The sequence below is a fragment of the Triturus cristatus genome, chromosome 11 (assembly GCF_964204655.1).
Source record: "Triturus cristatus chromosome 11, aTriCri1.1, whole genome shotgun sequence".
Lineage (NCBI taxonomy): Eukaryota > Metazoa > Chordata > Amphibia > Caudata > Salamandridae > Triturus > Triturus cristatus.
Window position 1 is genome coordinate 48,387,703 of NC_140594.1, and position 21,580 is coordinate 48,409,282.

The 21,580-nt window shown below is 53.8% G+C and overlaps 1 protein-coding gene across 2 annotated transcripts in view; it reads left to right on the plus strand.

Moving 5' to 3' along the window:
* Positions 1-21,580, plus strand: part of ULK1 (unc-51 like autophagy activating kinase 1) — a 283,256-nt gene that overhangs the window by 197,082 nt on the left and 64,594 nt on the right. For both annotated transcript variants that reach the window (XM_085635032.1, XM_085635033.1), the window contains exons 12-14: positions 4,410-4,498; positions 12,609-12,768; positions 20,955-21,015. In XM_085635032.1, the coding sequence (XP_085491158.1) occupies positions 4,410-4,498; positions 12,609-12,768; positions 20,955-21,015 (310 nt within the window). The remainder of the gene's footprint in view (positions 1-4,409; positions 4,499-12,608; positions 12,769-20,954; positions 21,016-21,580) is intronic.

Consider the following 21,580-nt stretch of genomic DNA (forward strand, 5'->3'; position numbering starts at 1 on the left):
ACTCAATGCTTGACACCTCTGCCAGGGACTGCGAGACCTTTCTGCTAGTGGGAGTGGGCGACTCAAGGCTTGACACCTCTGTATGTGACTGCGAGCCCTTTCTGCCGGTGGGAGTGGGCGACTCAAGCCTTGACACCTCTGCCAGGGACTGCGAGCCCTTTCTGCCGGTGGGAGTGGGCGACTCAAGGCTTGACACCTCTGTATGTGACTGTGAGCTCTTTCTGCCGGCGGGAGTGGGCGACTCAAGGCTTGACACCTCTGTATGTGACTGTGATCCCTTTCTGCCGGTGGGAGTGGGCGACTCAAGGCTTGACAGCTCTGTATGTGACTGCGAGCCCTTTCTGCCTGTGGGAGTGGATGACTCGAGGCTTGACACCTCTGTATGTGACTGCGAGCCCTTTCTGCAGGTGGGAGTGGGTGACCCAAGGCTTGACACCTCTGTATGTGACTGCGAGCCCTTTCTGCCGGTGGGAGTGGGCGCTCAAGGCTTGACACCTCTGTATGTGACTGCGAGCCCTTTCTGCCGGTGGGAGTGGGCGCTTAAGGCTTGACACCTCTGCCAGGGACTGCGAGCCCTTTCTACCGGCGGGAGTGGGTGACTCAAGGCTTGGCACCTCTGTATGTGACTGCGAGCCCTTTCTGCTGGGGGGAGTGGGTGACTCAAGGCTTGACACCTCTGTATGTGACTGAGAGCCCTTTCTGCTGGGGGGAGTGGGTGACTCAAGGCTTGACACCTCTCTATGTGACTGCGAGCCTTTCTGCTGGTGGGAGTGGGCGACTCAAGGCTTGACACCTCTGTATGTGACTGCGAGCCCTTTCTGCTGGTGGGTGACCCAAGGCTTGACACCTCTGTATGAGACTGCAAGCCCTTTCTGCCGGTGGAAGTGGGCGACTCAATGCTTGACACCTCTGTATGTGACTGCAAGCCCTTTCTGCCGGTGGGAGTGGACGCTCAAGGCTTGACTCCTCTGTATGTGACTGTGAGCCGTTTCTGCCGGTGGGAGTGGGTAACCCCACGCTTGACACCTCTGTATATGACTGCGAGCCCTTTCTGCTGGTGGGAGTGGGCGACCTGAAGCTTGACACCTCTGTATGTGACTGCAAGCCTTTCTGCTGGTGGGAGTGGGCGACTCAAGCCTTGACACCTCTGTATATGACTGCAAGCCCTTTCTGCTGGTGGGAGTGGGCGACCTGAAGCTTGACACCTCTGTATGTGACTGCGAGCCTTTCTGCAGGTGGGAGTGGGCGACTCAAGGCTTGACACCTCTGCCAGGGACTGCTAGCCCTTTCTGCTGGTGGGAGTGGTTGACCCAAGGCTTGACACCTCTGTATGTGACTGTGATCCCTTTCTGCCGGTGGGAGTGGGCGACTCAAGCCTTGACACCTCTCCCTGTGACTGCGAGCCCTTTCTGCCGGTGGAAGTGGGTGACTCAAGGCTTGACACCTCTGCCAGGGACTGCGAGCCCTTTCTGCTGGTGGGAGTGGTTGACCCAAGGCTTGACACCTCTGTATGTGACTGTGATCCCTTTCTGCCGGTGGGAGTGAGCGACTCAAGGCTTGACACCTCTGTATGTGACTGTGATCCCTTTCTGCCGGTGGGAGTGGGCGACTCAAGGCTTGACACCTCTGTATGTGACTGTGAGCCCTTTCTGCCGGTGGGAGTGGGCGACTCAAGGCTTGATACCTCTGTATGTGACTGTGAGCCCTTTCTGCCGGTGGGAGTGGGCGACCCCAAGCTTGACACCTCTGCCAGGGAATGCGAGCCCTGTCTGCCGGTGGGAGAGGGCGACTCAATGCTTGACACCTCCGCCAGGGACTGCGAGCCCTTTCTGCCGGTGGGAGTGGGTGACTCAAGGCTTGGCACCTCTGTATGTGACTGCGAGCCCTTTCTGCCGGTGGGAGTGGGTGACTCAAGGCTTGACACCTCTGCCTGTGACTGCGAGCCCTTTCTGCCGGCGGGAGTGAGCGACTCGAGGCTTGACACCTCTGTATGTGACTGCGAGCCCTTTCTGCAGGTGGGAGTGGGTGACCCAAGGCTTGACACCTCTGTATGTGACTGCGAGCCCTTTCTGCCGGCGGGAGTGGGCGCTCAAGGCTTGACACCTCTGTATGTGACTGCGAGCCCTTTCTGCTGGGGGAGTGGGTGACTCAAGGCTTGACACCTCTGTATGTGACTGCGAGCCCTTTCTGCTGGGGGAGTGGGTGACTCCAGGCTTGTCACCTCTGTATGTGACTGCGAGCCTTTCTGCTGGTGGGAGTGGGCGACTCAAGGCTTGACACCTCTGTATGTGACTGCGAGCCCTTTCTGCTGGTGGGTGACCCAAGGCTTGACACCTCTATATGTGACTGCAAGCCCTTTCTGCCGGTGGGAGTGGGCGCTCAAGGCTTGACACCAATGTATGTGACTGCAAGCCCTTTCTGCCGGTGGGAGTGGGCGACTCAAGGCTTGACTCCTCTGTATGTGACTGTGAGCCGTTTCTGCCGGTGGGAGTGGGTGACCCCACGCTTGACACCTCTGTATATGACTGCGAGCCCTTTCTGCTGGTGGGAGTGGGTGACCTGAAGCTTGACACCTCTGTATGTGACTGCAAGCCTTTCTGCTAGTGGGAGTGGGCGACTGAAGGCTTGGCACCTCTGTATGTGACTACGAGTCCTTTCTGCAAGTGGGAATCGGCGACCTGAAGCTTGACACCTCTGTATGTGACTGCGGGCCCTTTCTGCTGGTGGGAGCGGGCGACTCATGGCTTGACACCTCTGTATGTGACTGTGATCCCTTTCTGCCATTGGGAGTGGGCACGCAAGGCTTCACACCTCTGTATGTGACTGCGAGCCCTTTCTGCCGGTGGGAGTGGGCGACTCAAGGCTTGATACCTCTGTATGTGACTGCGAGCCCTTTCTGCCGGTGGGAGTGGGCTACTCAAGCCTTGACACCTCTGTATGTGACTGCGAGCCCTTTCTGCAGGTGGGAGTGGGCGACTCAAGCCTTGACACCTCTGTATGTGACTGCGAGCCCTTTCTGCCGGTGGGAGTGGGCGACTCAAGCCTTGACACCTCTGTATGTGACTGCGAGCCCTTTCTGTCGGTGGGAGTGGGTGACTCAAGCCTTGACACCTCTGTATGTGACTGCGAGCCCTTTCTGCCGGTGGGAGTGGGCGACTCAAGGCTCGACACCTCTGTATGTGACTGCGAGCCCTTTCTGCCGGTGGGAGTGGGCGCTCAAGGCTTGACACCTCTGTATGTGACTGCGAGCCCTTTCTGCCGGTGGGAGTGGGCGCTCAAGGCTTGACACCTCTGTATGTGACTGCGAGCCCTTTCTGCCGGTGGGAGTGGGTGACTCAAGGCTTGACACCTCTGTATGTGACTGCGAGCCCTTTCTGCCGTGGGAGTGGGTGACCCCACGCTTGACACCTCTGTATGTGACTGCGAGCCCTTTCTGCTGGCGGGAGTGGGCGACCTGAAGCTTGACACCTCTGTATGTGACTGCGAGCCCTTTCTGCCGGTGGGAGTGGGCGACTCAAGGCTTGACACCTCTGTATGTGACTGCGAGTCCTCTCTGCAAGTGGGAGTGGGTAACTCAATGCTTGACACCTCTGTATGTGACTGCGAGCCCTTTCTACCGGCAGGAGTGGGTGACTCAAGGCTTGGCACCTCTGTATGTGACTGCGAGCCCTTTCTGCCGGTGGGAGCGGGTGACTCAAGGCTTGACACCTCTGCCTGTGACTGCGAACCCTTTCTGCCGGTGGGAGTGGGTGACTCAAGGCTTGATACCTCTGCCTGTGACTGCGAGCTGTCTCTGCTGGTGGAAGTGGGCGACTCAAGGCTTGACACCTCTGCCAGGGACTGCGAGCCTTTTCTGCCAGTGGGAGTGGCCGAACCAAGGCTTGACACCTCTGTATGTGACTGCGAGCCCTTTCTGCTGGTGGGAGTGGGCGCTCAAGGCTTGACACCTCTGTATGTGACTGCAAGCCCTTTCTGCCGGTGGGAGTGGGCGACCCCAAGCTGGACACCTCTGTATGTGACTGCGAGCCCTTTCTGCCGGTGGGAGTGGGTGACCCAAAGCTTGACACCTCTGTATAGGACTGCGAACCCTTTCTGCCGGTGGGAGTGGGCGACTCAAGGCTTGACACCTCTGTATGTGACTGTGAGCCCTTTCTGCCGGTGGGAGTGGGCGACTCAAGGCTTGATACCTCTGTATGTGACTGTGAGCCCTTTCTGCCGGTGGGAGTTGGCGACTCAAGCCTTGACACCTCTGTATGTGACTGCGAGCCCTTTCTGCCGGCGGGAGTGGGCGACTCAAGGCTTGACACCTCTGTATGTGACTGCGAGCCCTTTCTTTGCCTTATTGGTGGTATTGGGCTTTTTAGCTGGTCTTTTTTTAAGATGCTGAAGTCCTCTTTCTCTCTCCACAGCCGCTCCTGTGCCTATGCCCTCCTACCCCAGTTCCGGCTCCGGCAGCTCCTGCAGCAGCTCCTCCACGTCCCACCTGGCCTCCCCGCCAGTAAGTAATCACAGTGGACATCTTGCTGCGCTAGCTTCCTCAGTAGGAGTCGCCGCTTGTCCTCCAGTGTGTGCACAGTTCACCTGTCACGTTTGCTATGTGTTTCTATAGCACTTTCTGTCATCACTTTGACATCATAGCGCTTTCTTGATCAGGGCACCTTTTTGTACAGTTCTGAGAATTGCATTGATTAGGTGTCTATGTTATGTGGCTTATTAGAGTGTTGTTAAGTGTGTGGTATAGTAATGGCTTGTATCCATTAATATGGATCGGGGTACCACCTTGTGACTTTAGGCTTTACTATCAGTGGAGCCTTTGGTCCTAGGATGGTTGGGCTCGGTCGGAGTGTGATCTTAAGCTTCAGTGGGAGGGGAGCAGTGTGCCTGCGGTGGTGAGAGAAAAGGTACCACATAACACATTTGTGACTTCATGCTTCTAGTAGGGTATGGTAGAAGTCTTTGTTACTTCAGGGTTCGCTGGAAGAGGAGATTGTGACTTCAGCATTCACTGGAAGAGAAGTGTGCCCTTTTGATGGAGGGGAGATTGTGACTTCAGGATTCACTGGAAGAGAAGTGTGCCCTTGTGGTGGGGAGGAGATTGTGACTTCGGGGTTCACTTGAAGAAGTGTGCCCTTGTGGTGTAAGGGAGATTGTGACTTCAGGGTTCACTGGAAGAGAAGAGTGCCCTTGTGGTGGAAGGGTGGTGGAGGAAAGATTGTGACTTAAGGGTTCACTGGAAGAGAAGTGTGCCCTTGTGGTGGAAAGGTGGTGGAGAGGAAGTGAGATTGTGGCTTCAGGGTTCACTGGAAGAGATGTGTGGCCTTGTGGTGGAAGGGAGATTGTGAAGTCAGGGTTCACTGGAAGAGAAGTGTGCCCTGGTGGTGGAGGAGAGATATTGACTTCAGGGTTCACTGGAAGAGAAGTGTGCTCTGGTGGTGGAGGGGAGATTGTGACTTTGGGGTTCACTGGAAGAGAAATGTGCCCTGGTGGTGGAGGGGAGACTGTGAATTCAGGGTTCACTGGAAGGGAAGTGTGACCTTGTGGTGAAGGGGAGATTGTGAATTCAGGGTTCACTGGAAGAGAAGTGTGCCCTTGTGGTGGAGGGGAGATTGTGAGTTCAGGGTTCACTGGAAGAGAAGTGTGCCCTTGTGGTGAAGAGGAGATTGTGACTTCAGGGTTCGCTGGAAGAGAAGTGTGCCCTTGTGATGGAGGGAGATTGTGACTTTAGGGTTCACTGGAAGAGAGGTGTGACCTTGTGGTCGAAGGGTGGTGGAGGGAGATTGTGATTTCAGGGTTCACTGGAAGAGAAGAGTGTCCTTGGGGTGGAGGGGAGATTGTGACTTCAGGGTTCACTGGAAGAGAAGTGTGCCTTTGTGGTAGAGTGGAGATTGTGAATTCAGGGTTCACTGGAAGAGAAGTGTGCCCTTGTGGTCGAAGGGTGGAGGAGGGAGATTGTGACTTCAGGGTTCACTGGAAGAGAAGTGTGCCCTTGTTGTGGAGGGGAGATTGTGAATTCAGGGTTCACTGGAAGAGAAGTGTGCCTTTGTGGTGGAGGGGAGATTGTGAATTCAGGGTTCACTGGAAGAGAAGTGTGCCCTTGTGGTCGAAGGGTGGTGGAGGGAGATTGTGACTTAAGGGTTCACTGGAAGAGAAGTGTGCCCTTGTGGTGGAGGGGAGATTGTGAATTCAGGGTTCACTGGAAGAGAAGTGTGCCCTTGTGGTGGAGGGGAGATTGTGACTTCACGGTTCGCTGGAAGAGAAGTGTGCCCTTGTGGTGAAGGGGAGATTGTGACTTCAGGGTTCACTGGGAGAGAAGTGTGCCCTTGTGGTGGAGAGGAGATTGTGACTTCAGGGTTCACTGGAAGAGAAGTGTGCCCTTGTGGTGGAAGGGTGGTGGAGGGAAGATTGTGACTTCAGGGTTCACTGGAAGAGAAGTGTGCCCTTGGGGTGGAAGGGTGGTGGAGGGAAGATGGTGACTTCAGGGTTCACTGGAAGAGAAGTGTGCCCTTGTGGTGGATGGGAGATTGTGAATTCAGGGTTCACTGGAAGAGAAGTGTGCCCTTGTGGTGGAGGGGAGATTGTGACTTCAGGGTTCGCTGGAAGAGAAGTGTGCCCTTGTGGTCGGAGGGTGGTGGAGGGAGATTGTGACTTCAGGGTTCACTGGAACAGAAGTGTGCCCTTGTGGTGGAGGGGAGATTATGAATTCAGGGTTCACTGGAAGAGAAGTGTGCCTTTGTGGTGGAGGGGAGATTGTGAATTCAGGGTTCACTGGAAGAGAAGTGTGCCCTTGTGGTCGAAGGGTGGTGGAGGGAGATTGTGACTTCAGGGTTCACTGGAAGAGAAGTGTGCCCTTGTGGTGGAGGGGAGATTGTGAAATCAGGGTTCACTGGAAGAGAAGTGTGCCCTTGTGGTGAAGGGGAGATTGTGACTTCAGGGTTCACTGGAAGAGAAGTGTGCCCTTGTGGTGGAGGGGAGATTGTGACTTCAGGGTTCGCTGGAAGAGAAGTGTGCCCTTGTGGTGGAAGGGTGGTGGAGAGGAGCTGAGATTGTGAATTCAGGGTTCACTGGAAGAGAATTGTGTCCTTGTGGTCGAAGGGTGGTGGAGGGAGATTGTGACTTCAGCATTCACTGGAAGAGAAGTGTGCCCTTGTGATGGAGGGGAGATTGTGACTTCAGGGTTCACTGGAAGAGAAGTGTGCCCTTGTGGTGGAGGGAGATTGTGACTTCAGGGTTCGCTGGAAGAGAAGTGTGCCCTTGTGGTGAAGGGGAGATTGGGACTTCAGGGTTCACTCGGAGAGAAGTGTGTCCTTGTGGTGGAGGGGAGATTGTGACTTCAGGGTTCACTGGAAGAGAAGTGTGCCCTTGTGGTGGAGGGAGATTGTGACTTCAGGGTTCGCTGGAAGAGAAGTGTGCCCTTGTGGTGAAGGGGAGATTGGGACTTCAGGGTTCGCTGGAAGAGAAGTGTGCCCTTGTGGTGAAGGGGAGATTGTGACTTCAGGGTTCACTCGGAGAGAAGTGTGACCTTGGGGTGGAAGGGTGGTGGAGGAAAGATGGTGACTTCAGGGTTCACTGGAAGAGAAGTGTACCCTGGTGGTGGAGGGGAGATTGTGACTTCAGGGTTCGCTGGAAGAGAAGTGTGCCTTTGTGCTGGAAGGGTGGGGGAGGGGAGATTGTGACTTCAGGGTTCGCTGGAAGAGAAGTGTGCCCTTGTGGTGGAGGGGAGATTGTGACTTCAGGGTTCACTGGAAGAGAAGTGTACCCTTGTGATGGAGGGAGATTGTGACTTCAGGGTTCCCTGGAAGAGAAGTGTGCCCTTGTGCTGGAAGGGTGGTGGAGGGGAGATTGTGACTTCAGGGTTCGCTGGAAGAGAAGTGTGCCCTTGTGGTGGATGGGAGATTGTGAATTCAGGGTTCACTGGAAGACAAGTGTGCCCTTGTGGTGGAGGGCAGATTGTGACTTCAGGGTTCGCTGGAAGAGAAGTGTGCCCTTGTGGTGGGGAGGAGATTGTGACTTCGGGGTTCACTGGAAGAGAAGTGTACCCTTGTGATGGAGGGAGATTGTGACTTCAGGGTTCCCTGGAAGAGAAGTGTGCCCTTGTGCTGGAAGGGTGGTGGAGGGGAGATTGTGACTTCAGGGTTCGCTGGAAGAGAAGTGTGCCCTTGTGGTGGAGGGGAGATTGTGAATTCAGGGTTCACTGGAAGAGAAGTGTGCCCTTGTGATGGAGGGAGATTGTGACTTCAAGGTTCGCTGGAAGAGAAGTGTGCCCTTGTGGTGGAGGGGAGATTGTGAATTCAGGGTTCACTGGAAGAGAAGTGTGCCCTTGTGGGGGAGGGGAGATTGTGACTTCAGGGTTCGCTGGAAGAGAAGTGTGCCCTTGTGGTGGAGGGAGATTGTGACTTCAGGGTTCGCTGGAAGAGAAGTGTGCCCTTGTGGTGGAGGGGAGATTGTGACTTCAGGGTTCACTGGAAGAGAAGTGTGCCCTTGTGGTGGAGGGGAGATTGTGAATTCAGGGTTCACTGGAAGAGAAGTGTATCCTTGTGATGGAGGGAGATTGTGACTTCAGGGTTCACTGGAAGAGAAGTGTACCCTTGTGATGGAGGGAGATTGTGACTTCAGGGTTCGCTGGAAGAGAAGTGTCCCCTTGTGATGGAGGGAGATTTTGACTTCAGGGTTCACTGGAAGAGAAGTGTCCCCTTGTGATGGAGGGAGATTGTGACTTCAGGGTTCACTGGAAGAGAAGTGTGCCTTTGTGGTGGAAGGATGGTGAAGGGGAGATTGTGACTTCAGGGTTCGCTGGAATAGAAGTGTCCCCTTGTGGTGGAGGGGAGATTGTGACTTCAGGGTTCGCTGGAAGAGAAGTGTACCCTTGTGGTGGAAGGGTGGTGGAGGGAGATTGTGACTTCAGGGTTCGCTGGAAGAGAAGTGTGCCCTTGTGGTGGAGGGGAGATTGTGACTTCAGGGTTCGCTGGAAGAGAAGTGTGCCCTTGTGGTGGAGGGAGATTGTGACTTCGGGGTTCGCTGGAAGAGAAGTGTGCCCTTGTGGAGGAGGGGAGATTGTGACTTCAGGGTTCCCTGGAAGAGAAGTGTGCCCTTGTGCTGGAAGGGTGGTGGAGGGGAGATTGTGACTTCAGGGTTCGCTGGAAGAGAAGTGTGCCCTTCTGGTGGATGGGAGATTGTGAATTCAGGGTTCACTGGAAGACAAGTGTGCCCTTGTGGTGGAGGGCAGATTGTGACTTCAGGGTTCGCTGGAAGAGAAGTGTGCCCTTGTGGTGGGGAGGAGATTGTGACTTCGGGGTTCACTGGAAGAGAAGTGTACCCTTGTGATGGAGGGAGATTGTGACTTCAGGGTTCCCTGGAAGAGAAGTGTGCCCTTGTGCTGGAAGGGTGGTGGAGGGGAGATTGTGACTTCAGGGTTCGCTGGAAGAGAAGTGTGCCCTTGTGGTGGGGGGAGATTGTGAATTCAGGGTTCACTGGAAGAGAAGTGTGCCCTTGTGCTGGAAGGGTGGTGGAGGGGAGATTGTGACTTTAGGGTTCGCTGGAAGAGAAGTGTGCCCTTGTGGTGGAGGGGAGATTGTGAATTCAGGGTTCACTGGAAGAGAAGTGTGCCCTTGTGATGGAGGGAGATTGTGACTTCAAGGTTCGCTGGAAGAGAAGTGTGCCCTTGTGGTGGAGGGGAGATTGTGAATTCAGGGTTCACTGGAAGAGAAGTGTGCCCTTGTGGGGGAGGGGAGATTGTGACTTCAGGGTTCGCTGGAAGAGAAGTGTGCCCTTGTGGTGGAGGGAGATTGTGACTTCAGGGTTCTCTGGAAGAGAAGTGTGCCCTTGTGGTGGAGGGGAGATTGTGACTTCAGGGTTCACTGGAAGAGAAGTGTGCCCTTGTGGTGGAGGGGAGATTGTGAATTCAGGGTTCACTGGAAGAGAAGTGTATCCTTGTGATGGAGGGAGATTGTGACTTCAGGGTTCACTGGAAGAGAAGTGTACCCTTGTGATGGAGGGAGATTGTGACTTCAGGGTTCGCTGGAAGAGAAGTGTCCCCTTGTGATGGAGGGAGATTTTGACTTCAGGGTTCACTGGAAGAGAAGTGTCCCCTTGTGATGGAGGGAGATTGTGACTTCAGGGTTCACTGGAAGAGAAGTGTGCCTTTGTGGTGGAAGGATGGTGAAGGGGAGATTGTGACTTCAGGGTTCGCTGGAATAGAAGTGTCCCCTTGTGGTGGAGGGGAGATTGTGACTTCAGGGTTCGCTGGAAGAGAAGTGTACCCTTGTGGTGGAAGGGTGGTGGAGGGAGATTGTGACTTCAGGGTTCGCTGGAAGAGAAGTGTGCCCTTGTGGTGGAGGGGAGATTGTGACTTCAGGGTTCGCTGGAAGAGAAGTGTGCCCTTGTGGTGGAGGGAGATTGTGACTTCAGGGTTCGCTGGAAGAGAAGTGTGCCCTTGTGGTGGAGGGGAGATTGTGACTTCAGGGTTCGCTGGAAGAGAAGTGTGCCCTTGTGGTGGAGGGAGATTGTGACTTCAGGGTTCGCTGGAAGAGAAGTGTGCCCTTGTGGTGGAGGGGAGATTGTGACTTCATGGTTCGCTGGAAGAGAAGTGTGCCCTTGTGGTGGAGGGAGATTGTGACTTCAGGGTTCGCTGGAAGAGAAGTGTGCCCTTGTGGTGGAAGGGTGGTGGAGGGAGATTGTGACTTCAGGGTTCGCTGGAAGAGAAGTGTGCCCTTGTGGTGGAGGGGAGACTGTGACTTCAGGGTTCCCTGGAAGAGAAGTGTGCCCTTGTGGTGGAGGGAAGATGCCAAGGTGGCTCACTTGTGAAGAAGTCCCTCGAGCCCTCGTCCTGCGAGGGTAATCTCTTTCCCATGGCTGAGAGATGGCCCTGGAGAGGCCCGCAGACCTCATGCTGACTGGTTCAGACACCCCTACGTGGGGGTCTCCACTCCAGCGCTTAGAGCGCTCTAACATACCGTGCGGAGCTATGTCCAGTACGTGACTCTGGCTGGAGTAGGCGGCATTCCTAGAGTCTGCTGGAGTGGAAGTGTATTTTCCAGAGGGCGGGGTCGGAGGGCATCGGAAAGTGTGCAGGAATGCAGGCTGACATTTGTTTTCCTTTCTGAGTTGACTTTCAAACCTGGTCCCCTCCTGGATAACTGCGCTGGCTGAGCACATGCACGGCTCGGGCAAACAGTGTTCATTTATACCCACTGGGGACGGTCACACGCAGGCCACATCCTCCATGCGGAGCTGGGGCTCTGTGCAGTTCTGGCAAGGGCTGTGCTATCCCTCAAACTAAGCTCGAGCACGTGCAGCGTGGGTTGGGGAGCAGGCGGAGATATTATACAGTAGCCCTCCCTGCTGCACAGAGGATTGGCTCTGCTAAGGGGAGGGGGTCTAATACAGCAAAGAGTTTCATGTGCCGCGTGGGTTCTTGAACCGGGTACCACCTGGTGGTCCAGCGCTGCCACCTGGAGAGCTTGTATCAGATGCCGTGGGCAGTGTAATGTCATAGAGTTTCATGTGCCGCGTGGGTTCTTGAACCGGGTACCACCTGGTGGTCCAGCGCTGCCACGTGGAGAGCTTGTATCAGATGCCATGCAGCGGTGTAATGTCATGGAGTTCCATGTGCCGCGTGGGTTCTTGAGCCGGGTACCACCTGGTGGTCCAGCGCTGCCACGTGGAGAGCTTGTATCGGATGCCGTGCTGTTGTCTAATGTCATAGAGTTTCATGTGCTGCGTGGGTTTTTGAACCGAGTACCACCTTTTGGTCCGGCGATGCCATGTTGCGAGCTTGAGTCAGATGCCGTGTGCGGTGTAATGTCAGAGTTCATGTGCCGCGTGGGTTCTTGAGCCGGGTGCCACCTGGTGGTCCAGCGCTGCCACGTGGAGAGCTTGTATCAGATGCCGTGCAGCGGTGTAATGTCATGGAGTTCCATGTGCCGCGTGGGTTCTTGAGCCGGGTACCACCTGGTGGTCCAGCGCAGCCACGTGGAGAGCTTGTATCGGATGCCGTGCAGTGGTGTAATGTCATGGAGTTGCATGTGCCACGTGGGTTCTTGAGCCGGGTACCACCTGGTGGTCCAGCGCTGCCACGTGGAGTGCTTGCGTCAGATGCCGTGTGCGGTGTAATCTCAGAATTTCAGCTGCCGCGTGGGTTCTTGAGCCGGGTACCACCTGGTGGTCCAGTGTTGCCACGTGGAGTGCTTGCGTCAGATGCCGTGTGCGGTGTAATCTCAGAATTTCAGCTGCCGCGTGGGTTCTTGAGCCGGGCACCACCTGGTGGTCCAGCGCTGCCACGTGGATAGCTTGGGACAGGTGTCGTGTATAGTGAAAGGTTTGCTTGCTGGAAGGGGTGCTTGGGCAGGCCCTGCACAGTGGTCCAGCAGCTAGAGAGGTTTTGGGGGAGCTGCTTCCAGAGGCTGTGTGGATGTAGACCTTTAGGGGTGCGAGCCAAGGAGCAGACCCATTATTTATGCGCTGTTTATGCCAATTCTTATGCACCTCTGACTTCTTTCTTTTTGTGGTCTTACCTCACAAGGAACCCACCCGAGTTACATAAACGTGTGTCTGTGTTTGTGGTTCTCCGGACGCTCCCTTGAACCCCTGCCTTTCTTTCCCTGTTCCTCCAGTCTCTGGGGGACCTGCAGCCCCTGCAGGAGAAGACCCTGCCCTCCCCTCTGCAGGACTCGCCAGGCTTCCTCCAGGGCTCCAAGGACTCGGCCGGAAGCAGCAGCAAGAACTCCTCCTGTGACACCGATGACTTCGTCATGGTGCCCGCCCAGTTCCCAAGTAAGACCTCGGGAGTAAATCATAAATGTCAGTGTAAATCACGTCAGACGAGCGGTGTGAAAAGGGCCCATGTTGTTGTCATGTGTGTGAAGGTATTGGGAGGTGGAGGGACACTCACAGGCACCACTGGCCGCCCTGGGATGTGTAAACTGGTACGGGTGAGGATTCGTGGAGCAACACTGCCCCCTGGTGGACACTTGGAAAACGACCGCTCATTCTTAAACACAAGAGGTATTATGAGCAAGAGAGTTTAGCCACTCCTCCTCGGATCATATTGTTAACACCTTGACCCTACCCATAAGCTCCTACCCTGTACGAATTACACCTACCTCTTACCTTAACACAGTTAACCACTCATCCCCTCACCACTAAGTATGTTTATTCACCCATAACTTTACACAGTAGGACTTAACTTTTAACCCTTACATGTACCCCTTAACTTTAAACTCTTGGCTCTTAACCTCCACCCCTTGGCCCTTAACCTCCACCCTTACTCCCTACCCTTAACCCCTTACCCTTAACCCCATACCCTTACTCCTCTCCCCCTTAACTTTAGCTTTCAACCTCTTATCTGTACCCATAACACGTTGCCTTCTACGCCTTACCGCATATTTTACACCCTTAACTTCTTACCCTAACTCCTTACCCCTAAATCCTCACACATAAGCCCTTCCAGCCTCTAACCCCTTCCTAGTCCTATGCTAGAATGAAATGACCGACGAGGCAAGGGAGGCTCTCGAATGCTGTTTCCCACCTCCAGAGAGCGCCCACCACACTCCGTGTGAAGAGGTCTCCACTATTACTAGGACTACGCACGCCTGAAGTGCGCCCGCCCGCTGCTCACCCTTATGGTCCGTCCATACATGGAGAGGGACACAGAAGCAGTCTGTAGCACACTAGGTCACATCCATGAAATAAATGATATCAAAAGGCAAGCGAATGCCCTCGCTGTCCAGGGGCTGCCAGTCTCCTCCGTAGAAGAGTCATTCTCCTGGCATTCCCAGCTCCGACTCATGGGGCCGAGGCCGCACGTTTGTAGTCCGGACGGACACCAGGTGGCAACGCTGTTTTGTTAAACCCACTGGGTTCGAGGGCCTCATCTCACGGCTGGTGCTTTCTCTGCAGGCTCCCGCTCCCTGCTCCCCCTCCCCACCGAGGGTGGACTTTCTGTCATCTTGAGTGTTTGTTCATTTTGTTGTTGAAGATCCCGCACCTAGTTTGAGATCATGGACATCTTAACCGGATGTGAGTGGCTTCAGGAGGCCAATCGTAGGGTTTTACCTTTCCAAACAAGCTGTCCTGAAGTGCAAGGGAACGGCCATGGGTCACTGTAGCCAGGCCCTGCTGTCTAAAGCAAGATGCGCACAGACGTGTGACTTCGCGTGGCCATCACATGACCTCTGAGGGTAGCACCAGTATTACCAGCATTGAATGCCAGCCAGACCCCGCCATGTCGCTGGTGCGCTGCATGTCAGGCAGGGTTTCCTCTGAAAGGCTCTAGCTCCAACTCCTTGGAGAAAGCCGCCTTCCAAGATCCTCCATCGGAAACCAGTCCAAAGGCGTCTGAAGTGCAGAGTCTTCATGCACATAGCAGCAGGGAGACGAATCCAGGTTAAACTACCGCGGGCTCTAAGGCTATATTATTGCACTGAGGTTACAGAAAACAGGTATTTCATTGCAAAAGTTATACATTTTACAAGGCAACAGTTTGATATTAATTAGGCCCACTGAACTCACACACAAAAATAATTCCAGCAGACCTAATATCTCTTGCGTTATACTCATGCCGGAGTCATCTACCCGTGCTTTCAGCTGGCACCGGCGACGCGGAGAACATGCAGCAGCCTTTCCAGAGACAAAGAAACGTATTTCTTAATGTTACAGTTAAAGTGGGAGGATAAATACAAGGGAAGATGGAAGCAAGCCTATGAAATAGTTATCGATTACATATTTAAAAACAATATTTTGCTTAACTCTGCACAATCTGTCTTCTACTTTCAAGTACCAGTGTTTTGGTTGCAAACTAAATATTGTGTGTATTCCAAATTATTGCATTGGCTAGAAAGTTAAAACTGTTTCAAAGACTCGTGCAAAAATGTAGCCTAGGAATTTAAAGCGACAGATTGTTTTTGAATCTTTTCAATTTGATGGCAGTTATAAGAAAGTAGACCATGAGCATTGACTTGTGCCGCAGTGGGTTACATTCTAACAGTCTGCCTTGACTACATCACTAAGGTTGTTTGTAAGGTGCGAATAAACAGAATATTGGGCAGGTAGATAGTCTCCTTGGGAATGCGGGAGGCCATGGGTCATCGAGGGGGATATTGTCTCCTTGGGAATGCGGGAGGCCATGGGTCATCGAGGGGTAGATAGTCTCCTTGGGAATGCGGGAGGCCATGGGTCATCGAGGGGTAGATCGTCTCCTTGGGAATGCGGGAGGCCATGGATCATCGAGGGGTAGATAGTCTCCTTGGGAATGCGGGAGGCCATGGTTCATCGAGGGGTAGATAGTCTCCTTGGGAATGCGGGAGGCCATGGGTCATCGAGGGGGAGATAGTCTCCTTGGGAATGCGGGAGGCCATGGGTCATCGAGGGGGATATTGTCTCCTTGGGAATGCGGGAGGCCATGGGTCATCGAGGGGGAGATAGTCTCCTTGGGAATGCAGGAGGCCATGGGTCATCGAGGGGTAGATAGTCTCCTTGGGAATGCGGGAGGCCATGGGTCATCGAGGGGGAGATAGTCTCCTTGGGAATGCAGGAGGCCATGGGTCATCGAGGGGGAGATTGTCTCCTTGGGAATGCGGGAGGCCATGGGTCATCGAGGGGTATATAGTCTCCTTGGGAATGAGGGAGGCCATGGGTCATCAAGGGGTAGATAGTCTCCTTGGGAATGCAGGAGGCCATGGGTCATCGAGGGGTAGATAGTCTCCTTGGGAATCCGGGAGGCCATGGGTCATCAAGGGGTAGATAGTCTCCTTGGGAATGCGGGAGGCCATGGGTCATCGAGGGGTAGATAGTCTCCTTGGGAATGCGGGAGGCCATGGGTCATCAAGGGGTAGATAGTCTCCTTGGGAATGCAGGAGGCCATGGGTCATCGAGGGGTAGATAGTCTCCTTGGGAATGCGGGATGCCAAGGGTCATCGAGGGGGAGACTATCGAGGGGGAGATAGTCTCCTTGGGAATGCAGGAGGCCATGGGTCACCGAGGGGGAGATTGTCTCCTTGGGAATGCGGGAGGCCATGGGTCATCGAGGGGTAGATTGTCTCCTTGGCAATGCGGGAGGCCATGGGTCATCGAGGGGTAGATAGTCTCCTTGGGAATGCAGGAGGCCATGGGTCATCGAGGGGGTAGATAGTCTCCTTGGGAATGCAGGAGGCCATGGGTCATCGAGGGGTAGATCGTCTCCTTGGGAATGCAGGAGGCCATGGGTCATCGAGGGGTAGATCGTCTCCTTGGGAATGCGGGAGGCCATGGGTCATCGAGGGGTAGATAGTCTCCTTGGGAATGCGGGAGGCCATGGGTCATCGAGGGGTAGATAGTCTCCTTGGGAATGCAGGAGGCCATGGGTCATCGAGGGGTAAATAGTCTCCTTGGGAATGCGGGAGGCCATGGGTCATCGAGGGGGAGATAGTCTCCTTGGGAATGCGGGAGGCCATGGGTCATCGAGGGGGATATTGTCTCCTTGGGAAAGCGGGAGGCCATGGGTCATCGAGGGGTAGATAGTCTCCTTGGGAATGCAGGAGGCCATGGGTCATCGAGGGGTAGATAGTCTCCTTGGGAATGCGGGAGGCCATGGGTCATCGAGGGGTAGATAGTCTCCTTGGGAATGCAGGAGGCCATGGGTCATCAAGGGGTAGATAGTCTCCTTGGGAATGCGGGAGGCCATGGGTCATCAAGGGGTAGATAGTCTCCTTGGGAATGCAGGAGGCCATGGGTCATCGAGGGGTAGATAGTCTCCTTGGGAATGCGGGATGCCAAGGGTCATCGAGGGGGAGACTATCGAGGGGGAGATAGTCTCCTTGGGAATGCAGGAGGCCATGGGTCACCGAGGGGGAGATTGTCTCCTTGGGAATGCGGGAGGCCATGGGTCATCGAGGGGTAGATTGTCTCCTTGGGAATGCGGGAGGCCATGGGTCATCGAGGGGTAGATAGTCTCCTTGGGAATGCAGGAGGCCATGGGTCATCGAGGGGGTAGATAGTCTCCTTGGGAATGCAGGAGGCCATGGGTCATCGAGGGGTAGATCGTCTCCTTGGGAATGCAGGAGGCCATGGGTCATCGAGGGGTAGATCGTCTCCTTGGGAATGCGGGAGGCCATGGGTCATCGAGGGGTAGATAGTCTCCTTGGGAATGCGGGAGGCCATGGGTCATCGAGGGGTAGATAGTCTCCTTGGGAATGCAGGAGGCCATGGGTCATCGAGGGGTAAATAGTCTCCTTGGGAATGCGGGAGGCCATGGGTCATCGAGGGGGAGATAGTCTCCTTGGGAATGCGGGAGGCCATGGGTCATCGAGGGGGATATTGTCTCCTTGGGAATGCGGGAGGCCATGGGTCATCGAGGGGTAGATAGTCTCCTTGGGAATGCAGGAGGCCATGGGTCATCGAGGGGTAGATAGTCTCCTTGGGAATGCGGGAGGCCATGGGTCATCGAGGGGTAGATAGTCTCCTTGGGAATGCAGGAGGCCATGGGTCATCAAGGGGTAGATAGTCTCCTTGGGAATGCGGGAGGCCATGGGTCATCAAGGGGTAGATAGTCTCCTTGGGAATGCAGGAGGCCATGGGTCATCGAGGGGTAGATAGTCTCCTTGGGAATGCGGGATGCCAAGGGTCATCGAGGGGGAGACTATCGAGGGGGAGATAGTCTCCTTGGGAATGCAGGAGGCCATGGGTCACCGAGGGGGAGATTGTCTCCTTGGGAATGCGGGAGGCCATGGGTCATCGAGGGGTAGATTGTCTCCTTGGGAATGCGGGAGGCCATGGGTCATCGAGGGGTAGATAGTCTCCTTGGGAATGCAGGAGGCCATGGGTCATCGAGGGGGTAGATAGTCTCCTTGGGAATGCAGGAGGCCATGGGTCATCGAGGGGTAGATCGTCTCCTTGGGAATGCAGGAGGCCATGGGTCATCGAGGGGTAGATCGTCTCCTTGGGAATGCGGGAGGCCATGGGTCATCGAGGGGTAGATAGTCTCCTTGGGAATGCGGGAGGCCATGGGTCATCGAGGGGTAGATAGTCTCCTTGGGAATGCAGGAGGCCATGGGTCATCGAGGGGTAAATAGTCTCCTTGGGAATGCGGGAGGCCATGGGTCATCGAGGGGGAGATAGTCTCCTTGGGAATGCGGGAGGCCATGGGTCATCGAGGGGGATATTGTCTCCTTGGGAATGCGGGAGGCCATGGGTCATCGAGGGGTAGATAGTCTCCTTGGGAATGCAGGAGGCCATGGGTCATCGAGGGGTAGATAGTCTCCTTGGGGGTGCGGGAGGCCATGGGTCATCGAGGGGTAGATAGTCTCCTTGGGAATGCAGGAGGCCATGGGTCATCGAGGGGTAGATAGTCTCCTTGGGAATGCGGGAGGCCATGGGTCATCGAGGGGTAGATAGTCTCCTTGGGAATGCAGGAGGCCATGGGTCATCGAGGGGTAGATAGTCTCCTTGGGGGTGCGGGAGGCCATGGGTCATCGAGGGGTAGATAGTCTCCTTGGGAATGCAGGAGGCCATGGGTCATCGAGGGGATTAGCTTTGCCTTCACTACTGATAATAAAGAGCTTAAAGGTAGAGATGACGCTCGTTCTGAAGACGGCGCAGCGCGTCGGTGAAAGAGTTCAGTTTGGTTTTCAGTGATGTCTGAGGCACTTCAGTCTCATCCACTCTCAACACGCTAAAGATGGCAGCATTTAAAATAATGACAGCCTCAGGTGGCAGCTTCTCAGTCCTTAAACCCAAACCTTGCCCACAACGAACCCTCAAAAGCAAATCGGAAAACGTCTTGTGGTCTGTAAGGAAACTCCCAAGACGCAGCTCGTGCTCTGTAGGGGCATAGGATGCAGAGAAGCCCTTCACCAAACTCCTCTGTTCTGTTCTCCAGGCTTTTCCTAAGACTAGTCTCTGAATCTGCAATCTAAAGTTTGCAGTCACGGTCTTGAACCTGCTCTTTGTTAGGCTTCCGCCCGGCTCTCGGGCCTTCTTTCTTTCCACATGCCTCGTTTGGCGGGAGTTCTTTTTCATGGCTGCCAGACACTGAAATGCATTTTACTCTGTTTACGCTGCCCGGATGTTCCTTTTTGTCCGCTTCACCATCTACACTGGTGGCTTTGTAATGACAGTCTCTCTAAGAGGTTGCCCTTCGCCTTTGGGGCTCTATGGTGGGATTCGATATTTGTACTTTCATTCTAAGTCTTGATTTTGTTGTAGGAGGGACTGTGTGTAAAACAAGTTAGTCTCTTCTTAAAGCTGCAGGTGTGCTTTTTAGGATGTGATCACATTGGGGGTTCCCTCGATGGGCCCGGTTTCTGATGTCCAGGGGTGTTACTCTGCCATGACATGGCCCTGGTGCACCTTCTGCCCATGTTAATATCTGGGCACCCAGTTCCATGAATCTACTGGGCTCTCCTTTTTTCTCGTTTCATACTGAGCCGTTTGTTACAAGCTTTTGCTTCATAGACTTTAAATGCTGCCTGGACAATGGAACATACAACACCCATGTATTTTACTGCTTCGTGTGTTAGCGACATCCTGTTTTACACATTTCGGAGCCCATGTCACCCAGCCCTCGTCAGCTGTAGAGCTGGAAGCATGACCTCTGTATGTGAATATTTCCTGTTTCTCTGTCATGGTGGTTCATCCTAGCTGTTTCTTTCTCTTCTGCAAATGTGCACCATGATTTGTTTCCTTGTCGGATTTCCAATCGATTAGTGTCATGCGTTGCCTTCCACACTTTTTGTAAAGTGCTTGGAATAAAAGTGCTACTGAACGAAGCAAAAAGTGAAAAAAGAGGAGATGCCACCTTGAGCCTGAAGCTAGCTTTGATATTTTGAGGTTAGATTGTATTTGTAACGTTTGAATTTGCCAAGAATCCTATAAGTGGGAGTGGAGAACGGAGTGCTAAGCGCAGTCTAGCCTCATTGGTTGGGGTTAATGGGGCCAGTTTAGTCTTGCTCTTGGTTGTTTGTTCTCCAACAATCGGTGACCGACCTTCCGTACCTATCCTCACCATGGATGCACTCGTGGTGTGTTCGAGGTTTGCGCAATCCTAGGCGGCTCAACCTTCGAGTTGGCCTGCACTGCCACTCCAATGTATGATTACGCAATATTCAGAGAGGTTGGATGTCTCATTTAGGATGGTGTCGCCTTCCCTAGAGCGAGTGACTCGTGTTGCAGCTCCTGGATCTGTATTTGTTGCTGACAGTCTCTGGAGCTTCGTTTGTAGCTGCATGCCTCCGCCGGCACAGATACTATTACTGTAGGCAAGTCCTCGCAAGCAAGGAAGGAGCGACGCGGTGTTATGTTGGCTTTCTCTGCCCTCATAAATGCTGCTGGGAAATGGCCGAGTGGGATCATTCCGTGTTTGGCTAAATTGCAACAATTAAAGTCTGTATAACTCCCAAGCGGATTGAAAATGTTTTAAGGGTGTGTTGCTGTCAATGCTTGTTTTAACAAGAACTTTGCTATGTCAGCTGACTGATGCTCTGTGAGAGGTGAAGGAGTTGAGCTTTAGTGGCCTTCTCTGAAGACCTTTTACTAAGGTTTTGCCCCCCAGTAAATGGTCCCATTTCTACTGCAAGGGCCCATTTTTGTTCTGCCCAATATTTGGGTGTCATCTGCTTTACTCAGAATACATTTGAAGGATACTAATTAGGAACTTGTACGTAAAATAACACAAGTAAAATCTTACCTTCAGACTCCGCTAATCCAGAACCTGTTTGTAGATTATTCAAGCCGTCTTCTAGAATGAACAGTGCCCCCTCGGGTCCAAGTTCCCATGTTTGCCAATCAATACAAGTTCCTACTAGTTTGCACACCTACTGTCCTGGGAGAAATGTAGGCAGGGAGAGCCTAATCTGAGACAGCATTAGAAGCTCACTCACTGTGCCCAGCTCCAGTAAAGTATGCTTTGCTAAATGCTTCTGTGAATATAAATTGAGCAATTTTGAGGGGTGAAAGGATAATGCTGTCTGCTTATTTGAAAAATCCAGGTGAAATCGCGGCTGAGGGTGCAGGAGTGAAACCAACCCAAGACTGTCTGATGTACAGCGGGTAAGTGTTATACACTGATGAAGTTCAACACTAATTTCAGATTTAATTAAACCAGAATCCCCAATGAATAGCCCTTGGTCAGGCCTGGCCATGCTCTGTCCAAATGGCCACAAAGGGAGATTAGCTGGGCGTGAAATGCCTTGCCTAGCAGGCATCAAGATTTTGTGGACTGGTTATTTGTACATATGAATAGGGCAACAGTGTATTATGGATTGTAGTATTCTTGGGTTGCCCTGCCACCATGATAATTGCATTGGCTTTGGACCCTACACTTGGCAGTTGTTTGTACCTTCCAATAAAGCTGTTCTGCTTTTCCCTCCAGATCTGCAGATCGTCTCACTCAAGGATGTTCTGCTGTCCTCTTCCCTAGACTCTGACAATTATACTGGTAGCACCCCTTCCCACAATTACCTCTGTGCTTTTTAAGGGCTTCCCGGCTCCCACCACCTGAACTGCCCTGATAATCTGTAATTCCCAGGAGATGTGCTGCGTCTCTCGAAGGATGTCGTGCACATCGCATCCTTCCTCCATCTACCATGGAATAGCAGCCCATACACACGGTCCT